The 22,048-nt window shown below is 30.7% G+C and overlaps 1 protein-coding gene across 1 annotated transcript in view; it reads left to right on the top strand.

The window, feature by feature from the left end:
- The window catches only part of TFPI (tissue factor pathway inhibitor), a 54,709-nt gene that overhangs the window by 30,703 nt on the left and 1,958 nt on the right, over positions 1 to 22,048 (top strand). Inside the window, exons 3-6 of the mRNA XM_039856106.1 lie at positions 2,876 to 3,073; positions 7,930 to 7,974; positions 10,339 to 10,515; positions 11,179 to 11,274. Coding sequence (XP_039712040.1) covers positions 2,876 to 3,073; positions 7,930 to 7,974; positions 10,339 to 10,515; positions 11,179 to 11,274 — 516 coding nt within the window. The remainder of the gene's footprint in view (positions 1 to 2,875; positions 3,074 to 7,929; positions 7,975 to 10,338; positions 10,516 to 11,178; positions 11,275 to 22,048) is intronic.

Consider the following 22,048-nt stretch of genomic DNA (forward strand, 5'->3'; position numbering starts at 1 on the left):
ACAACCTTAAGTGTCTTATTACGCACTCGCATGGCACCCTAAACTTCTTGAATATTTATATGTCTTTAGTGCCTACCTGCACTATAAAGAGGAGGGACTGCTGCCACCTAATATACTACTACCGTATCTGCTGTGACAGAACAGTACCTGACAAATGATCACACACGATTGTTGACTTTCAAAAAGCTTTATCCAAAATAAGGAGTGAAAATAAGATAGACTTCCATCCCTTTTGAATGAATTTGCATGGCATAGTGTCCACCAGGGCACACCTGATCACTTCCCTACTTTAGGGATGCTGTGTTTAAGTGTGACTCAAGTTCATTGCACAAAATTAAGGATTCATGGAAGCAATATATGATGTTAAACGGTAAAGATGAATAATTAACTAATAATTAATAAAATATAGTTTTAAAAAGTTAATGTTTTTCTTAGAAACATTCCTTAAGTTAATTCTTAGGAAATTAGTGTAAAATCATTACCTATTTTCATCATCAAAAGCTTTTTAGTTTCAATAAAGTGAATTTTAGAAAATAATTGAGTGGAAATTATATAATTAAGTCTGTATGCTTCACCTAAGTGCCACTTTAGGAATCTAGTCACATAGATTAGATCTGTGACAATATCACTCAGTAAGAATGTGTGAGACATTGACTATAAAACGATGTGGGGGTCAATTCTAAAGTCATCACTTAAGAGTGTGAATTGAGCAATTAATTTCAGAAGTGCCACTTTATAATTTGTAAAATGGAAATAATAATGCCTAACTCAGAAGTTTGTTGTGATAATTAAATGGTATAATTACGAAATGTTTGAAGCATAGTAATTACTCAGTAAACAACATTAGCTGTTATTACTGTTATAACTACAACTGTGGTGGTCTAGCTTGCATTTTTGTGATGCACTGCCTCCACCTGGTGGCAAAACTTCAAAATAGCAGGTTGAATTTGGGGTGAATATGTCTTTAATACAGAAAATGTAAATGTAAATGATGATAAGGACTATCAAATATGTTAAGAGTAAAATGTAGAGGAGTCATCAATGAGAAAGAATCATATAAAATTATTTATTCATAAGAAATAGTTTTCCTGATATGTCAACTCAGGTGTGGTGCTGTCTTTTGTAGATAAAGATGTATGCATTATAACAAATCTCTTTTATTCTACCTTATCAAATTTTAGGTTTGACAGTTTACTGTTCTATTATTTCTGTTATCTCAATTTATATCAATTGAAAAATTGGTTAATTTAGTTATCAAAGAAATCAAAATGGTGATATGATATTCTGCAAATTATACTCAGATTTTTTTTTTAAAAAGCTGCATTAGTGGTTGAGATAAAATTTACATGTTCATGCAAAGTGTTGAATGAATTGAAAAGTATAATAATACCAAGATATGTGTAGAAAGCCATATTTTTAACCATTTCAAGATTGCAAGGCCTATTTATCTCTTTAAGATTCATATAGAAAATTAAAAATAACATTTAAATTATTTTGTTATAGTTTTAACATTACTGAAATATGACTAATACTTGACATTAATTCTATAGATCATTAGGATAACAAAATATGAAGTGTATAAGAGGCTTGATAAAATTACCTAATCCAATTTTTATGATATACATACTTTCTCTTTCAAAACTTCACAGAAGTTTTGAAGCTACAGGAAAATTTATCATTGATTTTTTTAGAATATCATACATTCACAAATTTATCTTTTATGTTTTTAAATATTTTATGTAAAAATATTAAAGTGACAGTTATTCATGCTTTTTTAAAAAAGTAAATTATTTTATGGTGCATTAAAACACTTTTTTGAAGATATTTATACTTACCAGTTCTAATTTAATAGAATATCTCTGCATCCTATAGGGCAAATTGTTTTAAGTTGGTTTGAAGTTTCAATAGCCCCTATAAGGGATCACAGTGAATATTGAATGGTATAGAAAAGACATAGACTCAATGCACGTACAATACTGAAGCAGTATTATATGGCATTCTTTGATCATTATTATTTTGGTTGTACCAATCAAAATTTTCAGTGTATATCTTACCGGTAGATTCCGTAAGCAAATGTAATTTATTTAAAATTAGGCCTCTATTATTATTAGACTTGATAAAAATCAAATTTAAAAATTTTAGTTGAGTTTTCTGTATGTACAAGTCCCTCCTCCCCAAGACAGAAAATTCTCCTGTGACTAAAATAAGTGATTGAATATTTAGGGGAAAAGTTATAATTCCAGGTCCAGAGAATAGCCTCATTCTTTTTAAACATAGAAAGCATTTAATTTTTTCAATGTTCTTAAAAAAAATAATCATGGTAAGTAAAAGAATTTATGATGAGATAGATTGATCAAACACTTTTATATTTAGAGAATGGTTTAATGTAGTATGATATATATATATATGAATATGAATACACTGTTGCTTTTTTAAAAAAGTGACACAATTGTGGATTAGGGAGGGAAACTCAAATTAACATCTGCCCTCAACAAATGCTGAATTAAAAAAGAGGTCTCTACTTATTTGTAATGTCAACAAAAAGGTTACCTTGCAACTACTACTCAATGCCATATCAGTCAACTGGTACAGGTTTAAGTAATATCTATCACGAGTCTAGAAAAGTTAATCTACATTTTTCTTTTATCACTGACTAATAATCAACTATTCAAGTTTAATAGTTGATGAGACCTGTCTTTTGGTGAGTTTATAAAATTTATCTACCTTTTTGATAGCTTTGCATAACTTTTTATGGGTTTTTGTACTTTTCCTTAAATCTGGGACATATTAAAAATGAAATAAAAAGGAAATAAAGGACATTATTACAATGTTGATGAAAGATGATATATCACATTTTTTTATTTTTACTTTGTAGATGCTGAGTTGCTGCCACTGAAACTTGTACATCCATTTTGTGCATTTAAAGCAGACGATGGCCCATGCAAAGCAATGCTAAAGAGATTTTTTTTCAACATTCACACTCAACAGTGTGAAGAATTTATATATGGAGGATGTGAAGGAAATCAGAATCGATTTGAAAGTCTGGAAGAGTGCAAAGAAAAATGTGTAAATGGTATGTTTCTGGGGACATTTATCTCCTAGTAGCCTTTAGGTCTATTAGAACTAAACATAGACTTGATAATTTTAGGAAAAAAAATAAGTGGAAATTATTTTTATACTCCAAGGCATCTTTCTTTCACATTTTTCACATTTTCAGCATTTGTTTTCAGCTATTTTTTTTTATTTTTTCATATCAGTCTTTATAAAGTATATTAAGCCCCAATTATTGCCCTGTACACTTCTCTATAAAAAGATGGAAGAAAAACCTTTCTTTAAGTTGGCACAACAGGTTTTATATCTGCAATGAAGTGAGCGTAATTCAGCAGCTATGAGTTGGCAAGAAAGACATTGTTAGAGTGACTTAGACTTTATTAATACAATGATCTCACTACTGTCCCCTGTCAAGGCAACGAATCTGAGAATCTACTTGAGGCTCTCACTAGCTACCAATTAGAAAATTCCTTGCTTCATCAGAGACCAAAAATATGCACATAAAATTAAAGCATTCCCATTGGAACCTTGAAATACTGTAGAAAATATCATTCATGCTAATCCATGTAGACATCACTGAATCCAACTTTCCTTTTCATATTTTTACTAAATAATAAGGTTTAAAAGTATATCATATATTGTTATTCAACTTTACCAAACACTTTATTCTGCTTTGATCTGATTAAGGTTTTTTTGGATATTTTGTACATGGCTTTACCTCTTCTTGTTGAGATAAATTCCAAATAATTACTGGTCAAAATTTGGAATGTTTTTATTTCAGTTTTATTCTTCTGAATTGTGAGTTTCTTGAGGGATGGAAGAATCTGATTTGTCTTCATGTCACCAGTTTATAGCTCCAAATTTCCCCACAGCATGTTCTTAGAGCTAGTCGAACTGAATCATAATACTATAAAAATGGTATTTTTAGCTTGTAATACTATGTGTCTTTTTTTTTTTTTGAAAAGCAGGCGGCTCTACATTCTCACTTTGATAAGGCTTTCTGAAGCAGCTTTACAAAACAGCCTTGGCACCATGATGATCTAGTCCTGTGGGAAAATCTCTATGTGGTGAAAAGAGAGAATTTTTCTCCTCTGTGTCTCTGAAATGTTTTGTATGCTCCAGAGCTTACAGAAAAGAATGTCAATGTATTTCTTTGACCTCAGAGCACTTATTTCCCTACTTCCTCTCCATAGATGTGCTAGAAATGTTACTAACACAGATTAGGCAGTTCAGTGGTCTTCTGTGGTGTCTTTAGTTTCTGTGATTGCCTGGTCATTTTCCATTCATTACAGATTTCTATAAGCCGTTCTCTTCTGTACTGGGCCAAGTATCATTTTGTGTTGAGTTGAATATCACTCAGGTTCAGCACCTTGGCTAGAGGCCTGGTTGCCTCATTCTTTATAAACCTCACTTTTCTGTTTAGCAGCCTACTTATTTTTGTCAACTTGTCTCTTCCCTGAATTACATACCTGTTTCTTTTTTATAATTTACAAATCTTTTATTTCACCATTGTGTAAAAGTTACCCTTTTCTTTTGTAATTAATCAATTATAATCATTTTGTTTTTCAGCGACTGCCCTGCTTATAATGTCTTCTAAAACATCATTATTGCCTAGCATATAAGTCTCATGTCTCCATTTTCTCATTATCTCTCTAAAAGCCACCTGGCATTATTGTTTGTATATTTGAGTGTTATACAGTAAGCTACTGTTAAAGATATAGCTGGCATGCAGAAAAAAATATGGCTAGGCTTTTTTTTTAAACAAACAAAAAAATCACCTAGAAGGAGAATTTCATCATCAGCCATGAGTAACTGGACCTGAACCCTCTTTTCTAGTATAGATAGCTAAAAAACTGGACAAAATATGTGAAGCAACTGTTTTCAGACATTGATCAAAAGACAGTGCAGGATTTTGATTTCTGAGAGGAAGAAAAAATGTGAGGCGAGTCATCTAATCCCCACAAATTTCTGCATGCTGGCACTTCTAGACCACAGTTAAGGGGCAGACACCCACGCACAGCATGATGGTCCCTATGGTGGAGGATGTGGAGATTGGAGATTGGGAGGTTGAGGTGACTGGGGTTTTAGGAAAAATATGAGGGAGAGGATGGACTTATGTAGGTAAGAATTACAAGAATCTGGATAGCAATCCTTTTGAGTTTGTTACCGAATAATAAAACTGTATGTATTTGGCAAATTTCTATGAGTTTAAGAAGCAATTCCAGAGCTCTCACATTACTAAAAGAAATTTAGCACTTAATTCAGTAATAGTACTAAATTAAATCTAAAATGTTATTTTAGATTTGTCATAATAAAGCTTACAGAAAACGTTAAAAGATCTAGCTGGCCCACAAGTAGTTTAACTACCTGCCAAAAGGCACTTCAACATTCTTTAAAGGAAGACAATAAAATCTAGCAGCCAACAACATGATATTCAAAAATATTCACAATTCCTCAAAAATACTAAATATTCAAAGAAAAAGCAAATTGTGTTCCATAACTAGGAGAAAAATTACTCAATTCAAACAGACACAGAAATGACAGAGGATGGAATTAGTAGACAAGAACTTTAAAATAACTATTATAAACATGCTAAACATGAACATAATAAGAAAAAGTAAAATATATAAAAGAGAAGTAAATAAAAATTATAAACCTGAAAAATATGATATATAAAATAAGAAATTCACCAGATGTATTTAAGAGCAGATTAGACATTATGAAAGAAAAGATCAGTAAACTTAAAGACAGAGCAATATAGACAGAGCAAAGTGAAGCATAGTGAGGGGAAAAAAGACTTAATAAGCAAACAAACAAACAAAATATAACCCAGTAACCAATAACATACTATCAAGATCAATCAAATTGTGTAATTGACATCCTAGGGGTGGAGGCAGAAAAAAATATGTGAATAAATAATGGCAAAAAACTTATCTACATTTTATGAAAACTAACATAAAACCAAGAGCCTTGACAAATTTAGAAAACAATTAATGCGCAAGAAAGAAAAACTACACAAATGAATATAATAATCAAATTGCTAAAAATCAGGGATAAAAAGAAAATCGTAAAAATCTAGAAAAAAGATACATTAGGTATAAGGGAACAAATATCAAAAGAATCACAAATTTCTCATCAGGAAATAATTCACAGGAGAAGAAAATGGAATATCTTATATAAAGAGCTGAGGAAAAAATAAACTTCCGATTAGTAATCTAGATATATTAAAAATATCTTTAAAATGGAGATAAAATAAAAACTTTTTTAGATTAAAAATATATCTGAGAAAATTTATTGCTAGCAGACTTGCACTGGAAGTAATACTAAAAGATTTAAAACTAATACACAAGAAAGGAGTGGAGAAATACAATATTAGTGTATAAGGTTCTGGATATTATAGGTGAAAGTTGTATAAATTACCTGAAGCTAGGGTTTCATGAATTAAAGATGCATATTATAAGCCCAGGACACCTGCTAAAAATAAAAATAAAAAAAAGAGGAGGTATAGCAAATAGACAAATAATGAAGATGAAATTCTTATTTAAATAATCCTAAAGAAGACAGGAATCCTAAAGAAGAGAGAAACAGGAACAAAGAGCAGATGAAAAGCAGAAAACAAATAGCTGGGAATTTTTACTGACCTATAATAATTACATTACTATTTAATGGTGTACTCGCTCCAATTAAAAGTCAGATATTAGACTTAATATAAAAAAGAACAAGAACTAACTACATGTTGTCTACAGGAAAGACATTTTAAAAATAAAGACACATGTTAAAAGTGAAGGAATGAAAAAAGGTATACTGTGCAAACACTAATAAGAATGATTAGTAAAAGTATACTATAGGACAAGAAACATTAACAGGAGAAAGGAAAAATATTGTATAAAAATAAGGGCCCATTAATCAAAAAGACATAACAATCCCCAATGTCTAAATAAAGATATGCTTCAATTACAGAACTTCAAAATTTTCAAAGAAAAAAACTGACAGAAATGAAAAGAGAAACAGATAATTCCTCAGTTTAGGTTACATATTTTGACACTTTTTTTAGTAATTAATAAAACAAGTATACAGAAAATCAGTATGGATACAGAAGACTCGAACAACATTATCTACCAACTTAAAATACTTTATAAGCCAGAAATACATGGGTTATGGAATATATTGTGAGCTGAATAATAATAAAAACAGAGTAAAGTCTGTGGGACATAGCTAAAGCAGTGCTTAGAGAGAAATTTCTAACTATAAATATTTATTAGAAAAATTAAAAGTTTAAGATGAATTTTTAAGAGTCATCCTCAAGGAACTAGAAAAAGAAGAGTAAATTAAACCCAGATGTCTTTTGCTTTATTTCTCTTCCATACTTGGAAATAATAATGAAGCTTGTAATTGGGTTGAGACAATGAGGCGGGGAAAAGAATCAGGAAAAGAGATAATTCTGGATCTTTCCACCCCTATTCCTAATCCCCTATCGAAGTTGTCTGTTTTTATAGGCAAAGTAAGCTGTTTGAGTTACTTTCATATTTCACATTATTTTATAAATAAATCACGTTATTTATAAAATATTTTGAAGAGCATACTTAGTTTACCACAAGTATTTTGAAGAGCGAACTTAGTTTACCATGAATTCTTATTTTTGTAAGTGTGTTAGAACTTTTAACATAGTTTTTGATACATTATTATGTTAAAATGAAGTGGGTTCATAATTATAATTAAAATATTTAATTTTTAGAGAAAATAAAAAATAGTTATTGACATTCTTATAAGAATAATTTTAATGATAATGAATACATTACCCTAGTTTGTAAAATTGAAATTCATAACATTATTTTATAAATTGATGCAATTGATACACATATATTGTTTTCCTTGCAGATTATCCAAAGAGGAGTGGTAGGAAAAAGACAACATTGCAAAAAGGTGAACATTTATTTGTGTGCTCATTAGTAAAATTCATGTAAGGCACTTACGAATTTAATTCTTAGGTTTTTCTGATGCGGAGTTCATTATAAATCCATGTGATCTTTGAAATGGTTTCTGTAGATGTAATGACAAATTAGAAAAAAACATGCATAATATTTGGTAGTGAAGGTTTTAAGCGCTGTATTAACTCTCATTCTATTTTGTATTAGATCAGTAACAACCCAGGGCCATACACATGCTATTTTAACACCTCCCAAATAGTAATTTAGACATTGCTTGTCTTACTTTAGTTCTCTGATCTCTAATCCCTTGATAAGTTCAGCATTGTGTGGCTTTAGCAAATTTCATCCAATATTACCCTGAATAGATACATGTCTTTGAGTTGTCAACAATCATGAGCAAAAGCAGAGGTATTTAACAATAAACAATTGCTTTTGTCAATATTATTTAGTGTTTTAAATCAGATTTAATACAAATGTTACTTTCTTTATCTGAGGAATAAGGGGCATGGGTTTTTTGTTTGTTTTTGTTTTGCTAAATATGCAACTTCATAATTGCTAAATATGCAACTTCAAATAAGTTAGTAGTGAAAATCATGTAACTTGTGTAAATTGGAATGTAGCTAAAAGTATGCATTCTATGTTACTTAGTTTTAACTCGGCATCAATTTAGAGCAAGGATTGTGTATGCACATTCAATATGAATTTACTTTATTTATTTGAGGAATATGGGGCATGAATTTCTTGATTTGTAACCCTAAATATTTTAAACTATCGGCCTACTCAGAAATATTTTGCAAGTGTGCAATTTCAACTTTGTCCCAAAATAAATTTATGTCCTAGAATGGGGCCTCATATAAATAATAGCAACTTCCAGATGTAGAATTTTTTAATTATACTTTTCAGCATAATTTTTTACTGTTTTATGTTGTTTATGTGCAAGATTTTTACCTATCCCCTTTTGTTGAATATAGAATTCTTATATCCTTAAGATGATTTAAAATTTCCTAAGAAATATGTATTAAGACCAAAACAAATCCAAATGATAATAACTGAATATATTCTTTCTCTTACAAAAGAGTATTATACGAATTAAAGAACTGGGTTTTTTTCTTGTCCCAATAATAAGCTTATCTACAAATTGTTATTATGGGAATAATAATAACATTCATCTTGAAAAACAAGAGGCAATAAATAATAAAATAACTTTCAAATTGGTACTTTGAGAAGTTATAGAAAATATTTTTACACTATATTAAAGTAGGTTGTTTTATTTAATAACAATTTTTCATTGAAGATCATTTTTCCTGCAGATTTGTAATTGTTGCAGAAATTATCATTATTAAGTACATGCTTTTTTTTATAGTAAAACGCTCGTGATAGAACAGCCAATTACTTTAAGATGTAAAAGGATACTACGGATCATTTTTGCCACTATGGTACCATAGTTACTGGGAGAAAAATGAAGAAATTGAAGCTTTCTCGCCCAAAATCTAAGCTCAAAGACTTGAGATCATAATATTTTAAAAATAAGTTTAATTCTCTTATTTACAGAGTAGATGAAGCTTGTAATGTGGATCACAGTAGCACAACTTCTGTGACAGCTGTGTTTAGCCTTGTTTGGACCACTAACAAAGAATGAGTATTAGACTTTCTCAAAAGCCTCTCCGATCCCTGAATATGTATTTCCTTTCAGCCTTTGCACTGTTGGAATCATTCCAATAACTGAAAGAAAATAAGAAACACAGTGGTGGGGATGTCATACCTTACATAGATATTAATTTCAGCATAAGAATTCAGGAACTTCTAAGAATAGCAATGAAAAGCTTCCATACCCCTCAAAATTTCTCCAATTTTTTTTTCATTGAAATTATTCTTATTGATGGAATACATTAATTACACTTTTCCCCTAATAAGAACCCCCACACCTAAAAATATGAAATATTTGTAAATCTTTCCTAAATGTGGATGCACATAGCTTAATAAAAATAATTAAACCAGATTTTTGCCATATTTTATCCTTCCAAACCTAGGGTAAAATAACCCAATATTTTTTATTCTCTCAAATCATGAACTAGTTAATGCCCTGCTAATTTATTACAAGAAATTTAGAACTTGAAATTCCATAGCAATGGTGTGCGATAATTGCATCTTCCCTATTCTAAATATTATAATAAATATAATAAATAACTTTAATGTCATACAGCTATGGATAAAGAAATATTTTTACCTTTTATCTTTAACTTTTTCATGTTTACTCCTTAAATAACTTTAACATAACCATTTATTTATAAATTTAATAAAAATAATGAAACTATTCACAAAAAAGAATATTGCTTTCTAATACTTTTATAATTTCTAGAAAAGCCAGATTTCTGCTTTTTGGAAGAAGATGCTGGAATCTGTAGAGGTTATATTACTAGGTATTTTTATAACAATCAGTCAAGGCAGTGTGAACAGTTCAAGTACGGTGGGTGCCTTGGCAATCTAAACAACTTTGAATCTTTGGAAGAATGCAAGAACACCTGTGAGGATACATGTAAGTTTATTTCTCTTCTCATTTTACTTCATTTATAGGCATTTTTTAAAAAATAAAGCATCTTACAGGATGGTCAGGTTTACATACATTTTGTTTTAGCCATACAAATGAAGGTACATTTGTATTTATTAAATCTGATAGAAATTAGTCACTGTGTTCATTTTTTTTTTAAAAAAAAGCAGATATTTAAGAAATCTAACTATAGTGAAAATTGTTTCCATAGATCTGACTCTGTATTTTTTAGGTTTCATTATTTACTGTTCCTTCCTGAGAACACTGTAGTATAATTTAGGTACAAGAGTAGGACTATTGAAATCCTTAAGTTTATAACAATTTGTGGGCAAATAGTTTTTTGGAACATACCACCTAAAATCAATGTTTTATCTGACTATAAAATTTATTAAAGGAGTGACTTAAACATTAACTATTATCCTTTTTTTGATTAAGAACCACAGTTACTCATGGAAATATTACACATACACATACATGTATACATATATGTGTGTATGCACATATATAGTTTCTGTTCACTAATTTAACATAATAATGTGAATAAAATTTCTAGAAGTCTACTTGTCTTAACCCAACGACTATGCTTTGCTTTTGTATGTAATTATTAGCTTATGACAGTGTCTCATATTTTACTTGGCTGTATATTTTCAGTGAATGATTTCCAGGTGGATGATTATAGAACCCAGCTTGATTCTGTGAATAATGACTCCTTGACTCCCCAGCCTACCAAACTTTCCAGCTTTTTGGGTAAGAATCTCATTTTAAAAAAATTGCTTCCAGAAAAATATTATCAGGGCAACAGTAAAAGTAGAATGTATATTAGAACTATGCTTTAAAGAAATTCAATTTTGTTATTTAATAATAGATGTGCTGAAACGCTGAGATTCAAAAAATGTAAGACATTTAATCCCATAAAATAGTTTTCCTAATCTATTTTAAAGTATGCTTTGAAGTAGGTCTTTGATTACATATCACATGAAATATTTCATGTGATATTTAACTCTATGCCAAATTTATTTTGTAAAATAATGTTATGAATTATCGTCCTCAGTGTCTTAGAGTAAATCACTGTAATGGCAGCAGTTTGTCAAAGGCAGTCTGAAGTGCTCTTAAATTGAGCACAGCATTGGACAAGGTCTCTGAGTTAGTTACAGGACGATTCGAAATTTGTTGAATAACCATCCCCGGAGGTTATGTCACCCTGAAGAGAATTTTCTTTTGGACTTCTGCAGAACTCTTTTCTGGGCTCAATCCTGTAACATATTATTCAAATTTTAACAATCACATAGGAAATATGCCCACAAAATTATAGCTCTGGGAAAATAGTAAAAATACTGGAAAATATAAGCAGAAACCACAAATATCCTGGCAATTAAAAACAACCTGAAAAGCTAAAAATTAACAGGATAAATGTAAGGTCCTACATAAATTAAAAAAAAAAAAGTCACGTGTTTTCATTCAGGAATTGGAGATTTTGCTTAGAAATAGATCATGTGAAAGTGTTAGATGTAAACTTGGCATGAGTTGAAAGCTTTCTGTGGCTATTAAAATTGCAATCTGTGGGTAAAAAGAGACATAGTGTCTGGGCCAGGGGTTCTCATCCTAGCCATGTGTTAGAGTGAGATGGAGTTCAGAATCAAAATGTCTTTGAGCATGTCTCTTTACAAGCAGAAAATAAGCAAGCAAACAGAAAACAAAACAAAACAAACCTCTGTCCAGGTGGATCTAAAGCACTGCAAATTGTTGACTAGAACTTATTCTTGAATGAGGGTTGTAAATGTCTAGCTCAGTCCCACACTGACCTGATTGTGTCGGTGGAATTTACTTCAGCCCTGAATGCCATAGCTTATAAGTTACACAGAGAACTGGAAACATGTTAATAGAATGACTGGAAAGTGTAAGGAGACATGACAATCAAGAGCGAACATCATATACTCTCTCAGTACTTCAAACGTTGTCATGTGTAAGAATTAAGTTCTGTACAGTCATCACTCTCAGTCCTCTCCATTTCAACCCCGACCCCACCCTGCATCTCAATTCTTTCTTCTCTTCTCCAGCTCAGCCTAAGAATCAGGATCAATGCATGTAATCTAAAGTATAAATTTTTTTTTATAAAGTATTTATTTTTAATGTGAGATCTTAAAAAATGAATGGGTGCCTCAGGGATTAAATACTCTAAGTTGTAGTTATTTAAGCAGTGTTCTAACAGCACTTGAGATGTTATAAAGAGCATGCAAAATTTCAATGGGAGTTGGACAATATAGCATATTCAAAATGTCTTGAGCTCCTTAGAATCTATAATGAGGGCAGTGAATTCAATACCAGATGAATCTGAATTTAATTATTAAACTTTGTAATAATAATAATGATGATGATGATGATGATGATAAGTATCATTGTAGTTTTTATTTATCTCTAAAATTAAGTAATTTCATTGCTTTGTTTCTTTGTGTCCTTTCAGCCCTGTGTTTTTCATTGACATTTTGTTTTATCCAGTTAAATATCACATGTTGAAATGCATCCTAAATCTTATTGCTGTGAAAGATGTAAAGTTCAAAATGACAAACATATTAATGGGTTTAAAGTATATTTGATACAGTATATTTACAAATAAAAGAAATATGAAATCAGCTTTCAATACGTTTCAATATTTTTTGTGTGGGTTACTTTGCTAATTCAAATGGAGAGCTTCAGTTTTTATCATTAAAATGAGTAGAGTAGGTTAGGAAATAATTTTGCCTTGAAATTTTATAAAGCATTGTATAAAGATTATGATTTTGGGTGCAGGTACACTACCAACATAGAAAGGGGAAATAAAGAAAATAAGTGTGAGAAAGTAAATGAGTTTTAAATACTGACAAATGCCCACTCTAAGTTTCTATGTGTATGCACACTAAAAGTGCAATAAATAAATTAATGGTTATAAGTGTAAATGATCAAGGAAGCAGTAAAAATTCACATGAATTTAAAAGGAAATAATATTAAGATGATTTTTATTTAAAATAATAGACATTTAAGAGATAATTCTTTTGTAGTAACTTTATATAAAATCAGAAATATGGTCTCCTTTATTTGTCTAGAACTATTTTATCTTTTATTATACATATTTGCTTAAAATCTAAATTCCTCTAGCCAATTTAATCTCTTTTTCTCTTTTTCTGTAAGCATATATTTTCCTTTGTTTTGTAACCTAATTTAAAACATGAAATAATGTTGCGATAACTTCAATGAGAAGTTTGGAAGGGTAGCTTAGAAGGTAAAAGGTGACAATAAAGCTTTGCCTCCATTCTTTCTATAACCTTCAGGATTCCTTGTCTGTCCCATCCGAGGTGCAGAAGGTGAGAATGAAACTATCATTCTCTGCTATCTAAGACCTAGGTGAAATCTTCTCAATGCTGTCAAGCAGCAGAATGTAGGAAGGCAATTATGCCCCCACACTTTCTATACCTAGATTAGTCCTCTACTTTGTCGAAGGGCTTTGGTCTATAAATGCACTTTTGATATTCCAGCTCTAAAATGATTACATCTGTCACTGCATACAATTATATTAATGTTCTATTAAAATTAAAAAACATACAGTTCTATATTTCTGTAAAACCTTGTTCCAAATTTTAGTAAATGTGTAAGGTTCTCTGTGGATATTAGGTTTTTTTGGAATGATATAATCCTTTAAGGTTTAGATTAGTTTACAGGAGTAATAACGCAACCCAAATACAAATAGAATAGCATTCGTTTAAATTTTTCCATTAAACAATAATCCTTATGTAGAGTATTTGAATAATTTGAATATTCCAAAAATATAGCTAAATTGCATTACTATTAAGTGAAATATCTATAAATATTTAATGTTTCTCTTTATCATGACACTAGAAAAGCATTTTAGCAGTTCTGTTCAATGTTACTAGAAAATAATTTGGTAATTCTTTTTTAATTGCTATTTATTCTTAACTGCCATAATATTGCAAATGAGTTTGAGAATATTTTTTCCCAGTGAGCCCTCTTGACTCAAGAAAGTTGAATGCTTATAAGCACAACTAAGCTTTAATTTTCTCCTTTTATTTCCATGTTTTAATATTAATAGGCTACTTAGGTGACCTCAAAGATTGAGCCTCTTTCTTAAAGAGATTTTTATAAAATGTTTTGTTAAGTATATCATTGTACACAGATAAAAACAAGTTATTTGAGTTGAGAATACTGGCATGCAGAAGTATCATGGGGATTCAAAGGCAAAAGAGTTTTATTTGTATAATTTTTCTTTATCTTCATATTTTCAGCTTTCCAAACTTTCAGAATTTTGTCACCATTTCCTCAATTATTCCAGAATAGCACTTGGTAATCTCCTTTGATCACTTTTCTTCTATTGAGTCATTAAATTCTATTGCTTTTATCAATGAAATGTCCATTTCTATCTTTTCAATTTTCAGTTGTACCTGTTTCATTCAGACCATAATCCTTCATGTGTAGATTACCTCAACGATCATATGTAATCCAAATTGAGACACTAATAAAAATAAAAGGGGGATGCTAAAAAAATCAGGTTATTTATCTACTTTAGATATGTATATATTGCCAGAAAATTTGGTTTGTAAAATTATATAAAAAATTGGATATGTAAAATGGTTTTATTTTAAAAATCTTTCAAAATCATATATATGTTAGGACATGTTATGCTGAAAAAAATAAGCATGAACTAATTCTGACTCAGGGAAAACAGGTGGCATAGTGATAGAGAGATAATCAAGAGATCAAAAATAACTCAGATATTATGTATAATACATAATAAATATAATATATATAGTTAGCTGCATGCCACAGTTATCCACTAGCACTGTCAACAATTCTGAAAAGTTTCACTTTATCAACAGCCCACTTCCATAGTCCCAAAGAAATATCTTGTTTTTCATAATGTGCTCTCAGACCACGAAGCACAGGAACTTCTCTTATAATCTACACATGCCTACATGGTGAATCTGGTGCTTCATATGCTGATTTTCTGACAAGTTGGCTTTCTAAAAATAGATAACAACTTGTGAAGAGGATTCATCAGACCTTCTTCCTGGCAGGAGAGCTGGTGAGAAACAAAAATATAGCACTTCATTTCTGCCAAGATTGCTGCCATCCAAATACAGTCACTCTAGGTGACCACTGACTACTTTTGCTAATCCCTTCCTTCCTGGACCATATCTGGTTTTAACAAGGATAAATTTTTTGCCCCAGTCATAAGATTACTCCAGATAAGTATTTCTAAAACTCAAATAATATACACATACCTTTAAAAAAAACCCACAGACTTCCCATTTGTAAACCAAGTTATTTTGAATAACTAATTTTATATGAACATGTAAAATAGTAGGAATCAACTTCTTATGACTGTGACCATATACAACTATAAATCAAAATTTATCCACCAATGAATACAAATACAAACTAATAAGTTAATAATTCTAATTTGATGGCACATGTTTTTTGCTAAAAAAAATATTCCTATTATAATATAAATTTGGTTTTGACTACTTCAAGGCAGGTTAGCAGTGAGGCAGGAATAGATTAGAAAAGCCCATGTGTGGTACTCTATGTTGTATGTAATCCTACGACTGCCCTTTCTCTTCTGGAATACTGGAAAATCTTTGTAAGAATGAATTTGAGAAGCATTGCTATAAAGTGTGTTGATTAAGAAAATCCCAACTCTTTCTTTTCTAGGGACATCTCTCTTTTCTGTCACATCCTAAGGACATTAAATGGACCTGAATGGCCAGTACAATGATCACAGAATGATCACAGAATGCATAAAAGCCAGGAACTTTGGTCTGTTATTTCTAGAATCAGTCTAGGTTTAAAATGCTGTCCCAGTAATTCTTGCTTTCAAATATTCGAGCTCTCTGAATACTGTTTGGCTTCTTTCCAGCCACCTTGTTTGATGAGTTATTTTGATTACATATCTTTCTTCTGTTCAAACATGATAAATTCCAGCTTTATGTATGTAACTAAGTATAAGAAGCATCTAAGACATTCTGAGCTACAAAGAAGAGAAAATTGGGGGAGTGGATCGTGACAACTTCACTTTACCTGATAATTATTAAAATATCTTTGCTCAGTTATTTTTATTTTCTAGTTAGTTTTCAGATGACATATCAGAGTAGTTAAGATCATTGGCTTTATGGGCAGAAAGATGTGGATTTAATATCCAATTCTGCTGTTTGGCTGACTCTGTGGCCTTGAAAAGATTATAGAACTCTCAGCCTCAGGTTCCTCATTTGTTATATAAAAGATTTGTGAAGATTGCGATGACATATATAAAAATTTTAACCTAGTATTTAGAACAACCCAATAAATATCTACTAGTTTTTCTTCTTCCTTTTCAATATGTCAAGGCTTCCCTGTTTAGGCATTTTTTCTTGTGGTCTATTCCCCTAAGACCTTTCAGTTTCAAATGCCTCAGTAGCCTACCTTCTACATGTCATACTCAGCTAAGTGGCCCCATACACAAACAAAAAGTTCCATAGTAATCATTTTTCAATTCCCTGCTCTCTTTTCTTTTCTACATGAAATGTCAGTTTCTGCTCATTTAACACCATTTCTCCCTTGTTAATGAATGAAGATACATGCTTTTCCTGCAGTACAGATTTACTACATGTAAATAGTCAATTTATAGGTGATAGGTTTACCATTCATTCCTAATCAGAAACAGATCTCAATGTCTAACTTTTCCTTTATGACACCTGCACACTGGAATCACTATAAAAATATTTTTATTATATAGTATTACATAATTACTTAATAATATATTATCAATAATAAATTATTTAATAATAAATTATTTCTAATATTTATTATATAATATATTGTATTATATAATTTGAGCATTATAATTGTATACAACTTGAAAAAAAATAGAAAAGTAGAAAAAAGAATATCAGCCACACTTCCATTACATAGAGATGATCACTGTCAACATTTTAGCATAGTCATTTACTATTTATTTGCTTTTTTAAAATTTCTTTGTTATTATTGTTTTCTAGATCATCACAAAGTAAATAAAATGTAAGACTGGAAGTAGCTTCTGGAGTATCCCTAACAGTGTAGAATAAGCTCAGCATAAAATAATCTATTTTGTAGAGCTGTAATCCAGCAAACTGTTAAGCTTGGTACCTGCTAAAATCATCTTTATAGTAATTATCTTTCCCATTTATTGTATTCTCTCTCAGCTTTTGGCCCAATAGATAGCATATATCATTTCTATTCCCATTTTTCTGTGTGTTTGCATATGTATCTTTGTGTTTGTATATGGATATATGTGTATGTATGTGTTTAAGCTTGGTGTGTTGACACAAAAAGATAAATTATCGTATTTTATTGATTCTAAGATGCATATTTTTCTACATTTTAACATTGTTTAAACCATGATGAAGCTTACAACTGGTAGTGTGTAATAGTGCAGTTGTGTAGTTTTTTCCCTTTCTTTATAAGCAGTGCATAAAATAACTGTGCATCTTAAAATCAATAGCAACTCAGATTCTACATAAATTATATTTTGTAGATTTGAGGAGCTATGAGCAATTACTAGTTCTATATAGTACCCTTCTACTTTTGTGGGTATGAGAAGAGGGAAAAAAAAGCAATAAATAGTAAAAAAATACATTACAGTAAGGTCCATATTTTGTTAAAAAATATTTAGGCACTTTTAAACACCTATGTAGAAATATAAATTTATATAATTAGAAAATAAAAATCTTTATATTTTTCTTCACTATGAAATGATGGGAAAAAAGAATTTGGTATTTAAAGGAAAGATTTGTTAATCAATTCCCTAAAAGAGTCTCAGAAGACAAAAAATAATTGACTTACCAGGTCACTAAGTGGTTCATAAAGCCTAATTTGATCGGTAACATAAAAACCTAAGTAAGAATGTAAACTGGGAACATTAAGACAGCACAGTAAAGATTCAAAGTGAGTATAAAATTCAAAAGTTTACTGTATAAGTTTTAAAGAAAATTCACATAAGCCACTCCGCATATAAAACTGACTTTGAAGCGCTACCTTACAGTTTAGCAGTCATACTAGATGATGGCAGTTCCTGGCAGAAAATAAATGGATCCTGAATTTTGAAACCTATCATAGATCCTCTAAATGGAAACTGCCCAACTTATTATTAATGGCAAGATCAAGACAGAATGCATTTGGTTATTAAAGTCCCTTTGGAAAATGAACAGACGTCAGGTTAGTGTTTTTGGTTTTTTTTTATTCTATCTTAAATTTTTTGTGATTATAATCTAGACCCCAAAACTCACATGTGCAACTACTTCAAAACCTTTATATTTTCTTTCATTGTAGATATCCAAGTCTGGATTTTGAATAGGTGAGTGCCTATGTTTATCTAGAATAAATATGTTACTTGAAAACAGTCAAGCTTATCTCTTCAGGAGGGGCAAAAAAATTTAATTTCCTCACCTTTGAAGAGTGAACAAAATGATAATCAAGGACTTAGAAAATTTTAGAGTTAAAATGTCCTTAAGAAACCATCTGCTTCATTATTTTACTTCTACTGTTGTTTATGCTAGAGTGACTCAATAATAGTCTTCCTGCTTAGAGTTAAAATGATATGAGGAGAAATGGATTAGTTTACATATGTGGTATAATTCATGTTTTAAAGAGTAATGGCCTTATAAAGGCACCCCAACTGATGATAATTTATCACTTTATTAAAACCTTTTAAATGTTAACTATATATAATACAACATCCTTAATAATTCATTTCAAATTTTAACCCACTATCAAAATATTATTTCTAGTGTTAGAAACCTCAATATTGATCTGGGTCAAGATGAGTTGTTTTTGATGATCTGTGTAGGTAGTGATTAAAATTAGGGCAATCAAAGTGAGATAGACAAACAGTCATGAATAGACATCCTCTGAATAGAAGCAGGTATATGGGATAATACAAGCCAGTGCACCAGATCCTATCCTGTCAGAAGCAGCATGCCAGATACCTTCTGATTCAGAAGTCACAAAAACAATTTCGGGTAGAAATTGTCTAATGCCTGGAACAATCTAGTTAGTAGTGAAATTCTCTCTGATGGCATCTGTGCTGATCAACTGTCTATTTTCTCTCAAACAAATCCCCTGCCTTCTTTTTGCCCTGTTCCACATTATAGGGAAACTCTTTTGGTTTCTGAATAGATCTGTTCAGTAGCAAAATTGTCAGAATACTGGGTTGCCAAAGGAAGACAGAATCTAGGGTACATCTCTCCGCCACCCACCATGGTTTCGGAGAGCCGCATTTTTTTTTCTAGGTTTTACCTGGTGTTTCAGGCTCCTGGCCTATATCAGAGGCTCATCCTTTGTTATTTTTAGTCAAGGAACTGTAGCCCCAGATGTACCAAACTAATTTGTCCTCACTTTGAAAAAGCCTTGATTTTGTAATGGGGCCAAGTTTACTATAGGTTGCGTTTTACATGAAAAGAAGGTTGAATTTGCTCCCTCTCATCAGAAAACTCTGTTCAGAAATAAGTAACTTTAGACAGGGCATTGTTATGAAGACATGACTAACATATGTAAAGAAGTGTACAACTTATAATTATGTCTATGTTTATTAACTGCAACTTACTATGGATTAATACATTTTAAGTACAAAATACTAAAAACTGAAATAGATGTATAAACCATGTTATTTCATCACACACATTTGCTATGAAGCATCTATAGGTGCTTGCTGAGAATAAAAAAAAAATAGCAATTTCCTCTGTCTTTTTTTCTGTTTCTCAAGTAAGACTAATTGCTTATAGGGTATTTCTTTTATTTCTGAACATAGGTGATGACTTTGGAAGCTCATGGAGATAGAAGTGACAACTAATAATCATTTCATATCCTAGGCTGTGGGTTGATGACAGTCCATAGCACACACATTGGAAAAGTTTACACAATAGTAGGGCTCAATTACAATATATCTCAGACTGTTAGAAAAATCATCTTACATAAAACCATTGTTGGTGACAGGAGACTTTTTTATATTTTCACAATGTTTAGAGACCTTGTGAAAGACCTAAGTAAAGTTTCACAATGTTTAGAGACCTAGTGAAAGACCTAAGTAAAACTTAATATTCTTTATGTGATTACAGTTCTTGAATTTTGACACAGAATATCACTTTTCTAAAATGTCTTCTCATATATTCTTCCCATAGTATTCTCACTCTTTCTTTCATAATTTTCAGAATTTTTCTATTACATGAGCCATTGTATCAAGATACTCTAATCTTTATTTAAATATCTATAAGGCAGAAGTTTGTAAAAAAATATATATATCGAGTTAATTTTTTTTTTCATTTTTTTTCCAAATTGTTTTATTTTATTTTTTTCTTTTATGGTCTGTTCATCTGGGGTTCACTTGCCATCAGATAGCTTCTTGCTTTCTGCACAGCCTATTTGCCTTCATTGGCTACAGCATGCCTCAAAATTCTATTTTTGGTCAATGTTGAATGTTTAGTAAATCCCCTTTGCATTTGCTGACCCACATCTTAACCTTTGGCAAAGCCACTAAAGTTTTCTTATACTGATTTCTCAATAGCTACCAACGTACCTGCAATATTGGTTTGCTAATAATATCAAGCAGTTTAGCTCTGCTACTAAAGAGTACCAGCGTCCCTTCACTGACAAGAATTCCCAAAGACCCCCTCACTGACAAGAATTCTCAAAGGCACTAAATACTACCATTGGGTTGAACCTATTTCTCTGCTTTGCCTTAAGGAAAAGGGTGTCCCTTTTGTTTTCCTAGTTGCATTTTTATCTTCTGTTTTTGAAAGTACTTACTCCCATTGATAGACCAGCCTGTTTGTCTGGTTTAAACATGTAAGTATTTTATTTTCTGGCTTTTTAGTAATATTCTTTCTTTTGCAAAAACTTCTAACTCATCTAGAACTCATGCTTCAATTTATGAGAAAACTTTATTATTAAGTAATACCATCTTTTTCTGGGCTCATTCTCTGAAGCTTAGTTATAATTTTCTACATCTGAATTCCTGCACTTTAAATCGTGATTATGTTACACCATTCAGAACTTTTTTAGTCAAGAAAAGAAACTCTTCCTCAGCTTTAGTATTTGTGTTGGACAATGAATAAGGATTTTACTCATCAGAATTTTTTTAAAAATTTGAACATTCATGAACAAATGATATGTAAACCATAGTCTTTTAAATGTATATTGTTAACAGATTTTCAGAAGTTAAATTGTTAAATAGTGTTTTGTTTTGTTTTTTTTTTACGTACTAGTTTTCTCATATAAAGCGTAATCATAGAACTTTCCTTTAGCAAATGTATCTGCTTTTTTATTTATTGGAGAAAGGTCTCCGTATAGCAGATGCTTAGAGATTGGTTAAGCATTTTCGTGGAACTGAAATACATAAATTTTACAATGTACTACTTTTATTCATTCAGATTACTGTTTTACATAAACCTACCCCAAGACTAACCTATAAACAATAATATGAAAGTCTCAGATTAACTATTACATATGACCTGCCATGTTTTCT

Source organism: Pteropus medius, unplaced genomic scaffold, assembly GCF_902729225.1.
Source record: "Pteropus medius unplaced genomic scaffold, Ma_sr-lr_union100, whole genome shotgun sequence".
Classification (NCBI taxonomy): Eukaryota; Metazoa; Chordata; class Mammalia; order Chiroptera; family Pteropodidae; genus Pteropus; species Pteropus medius.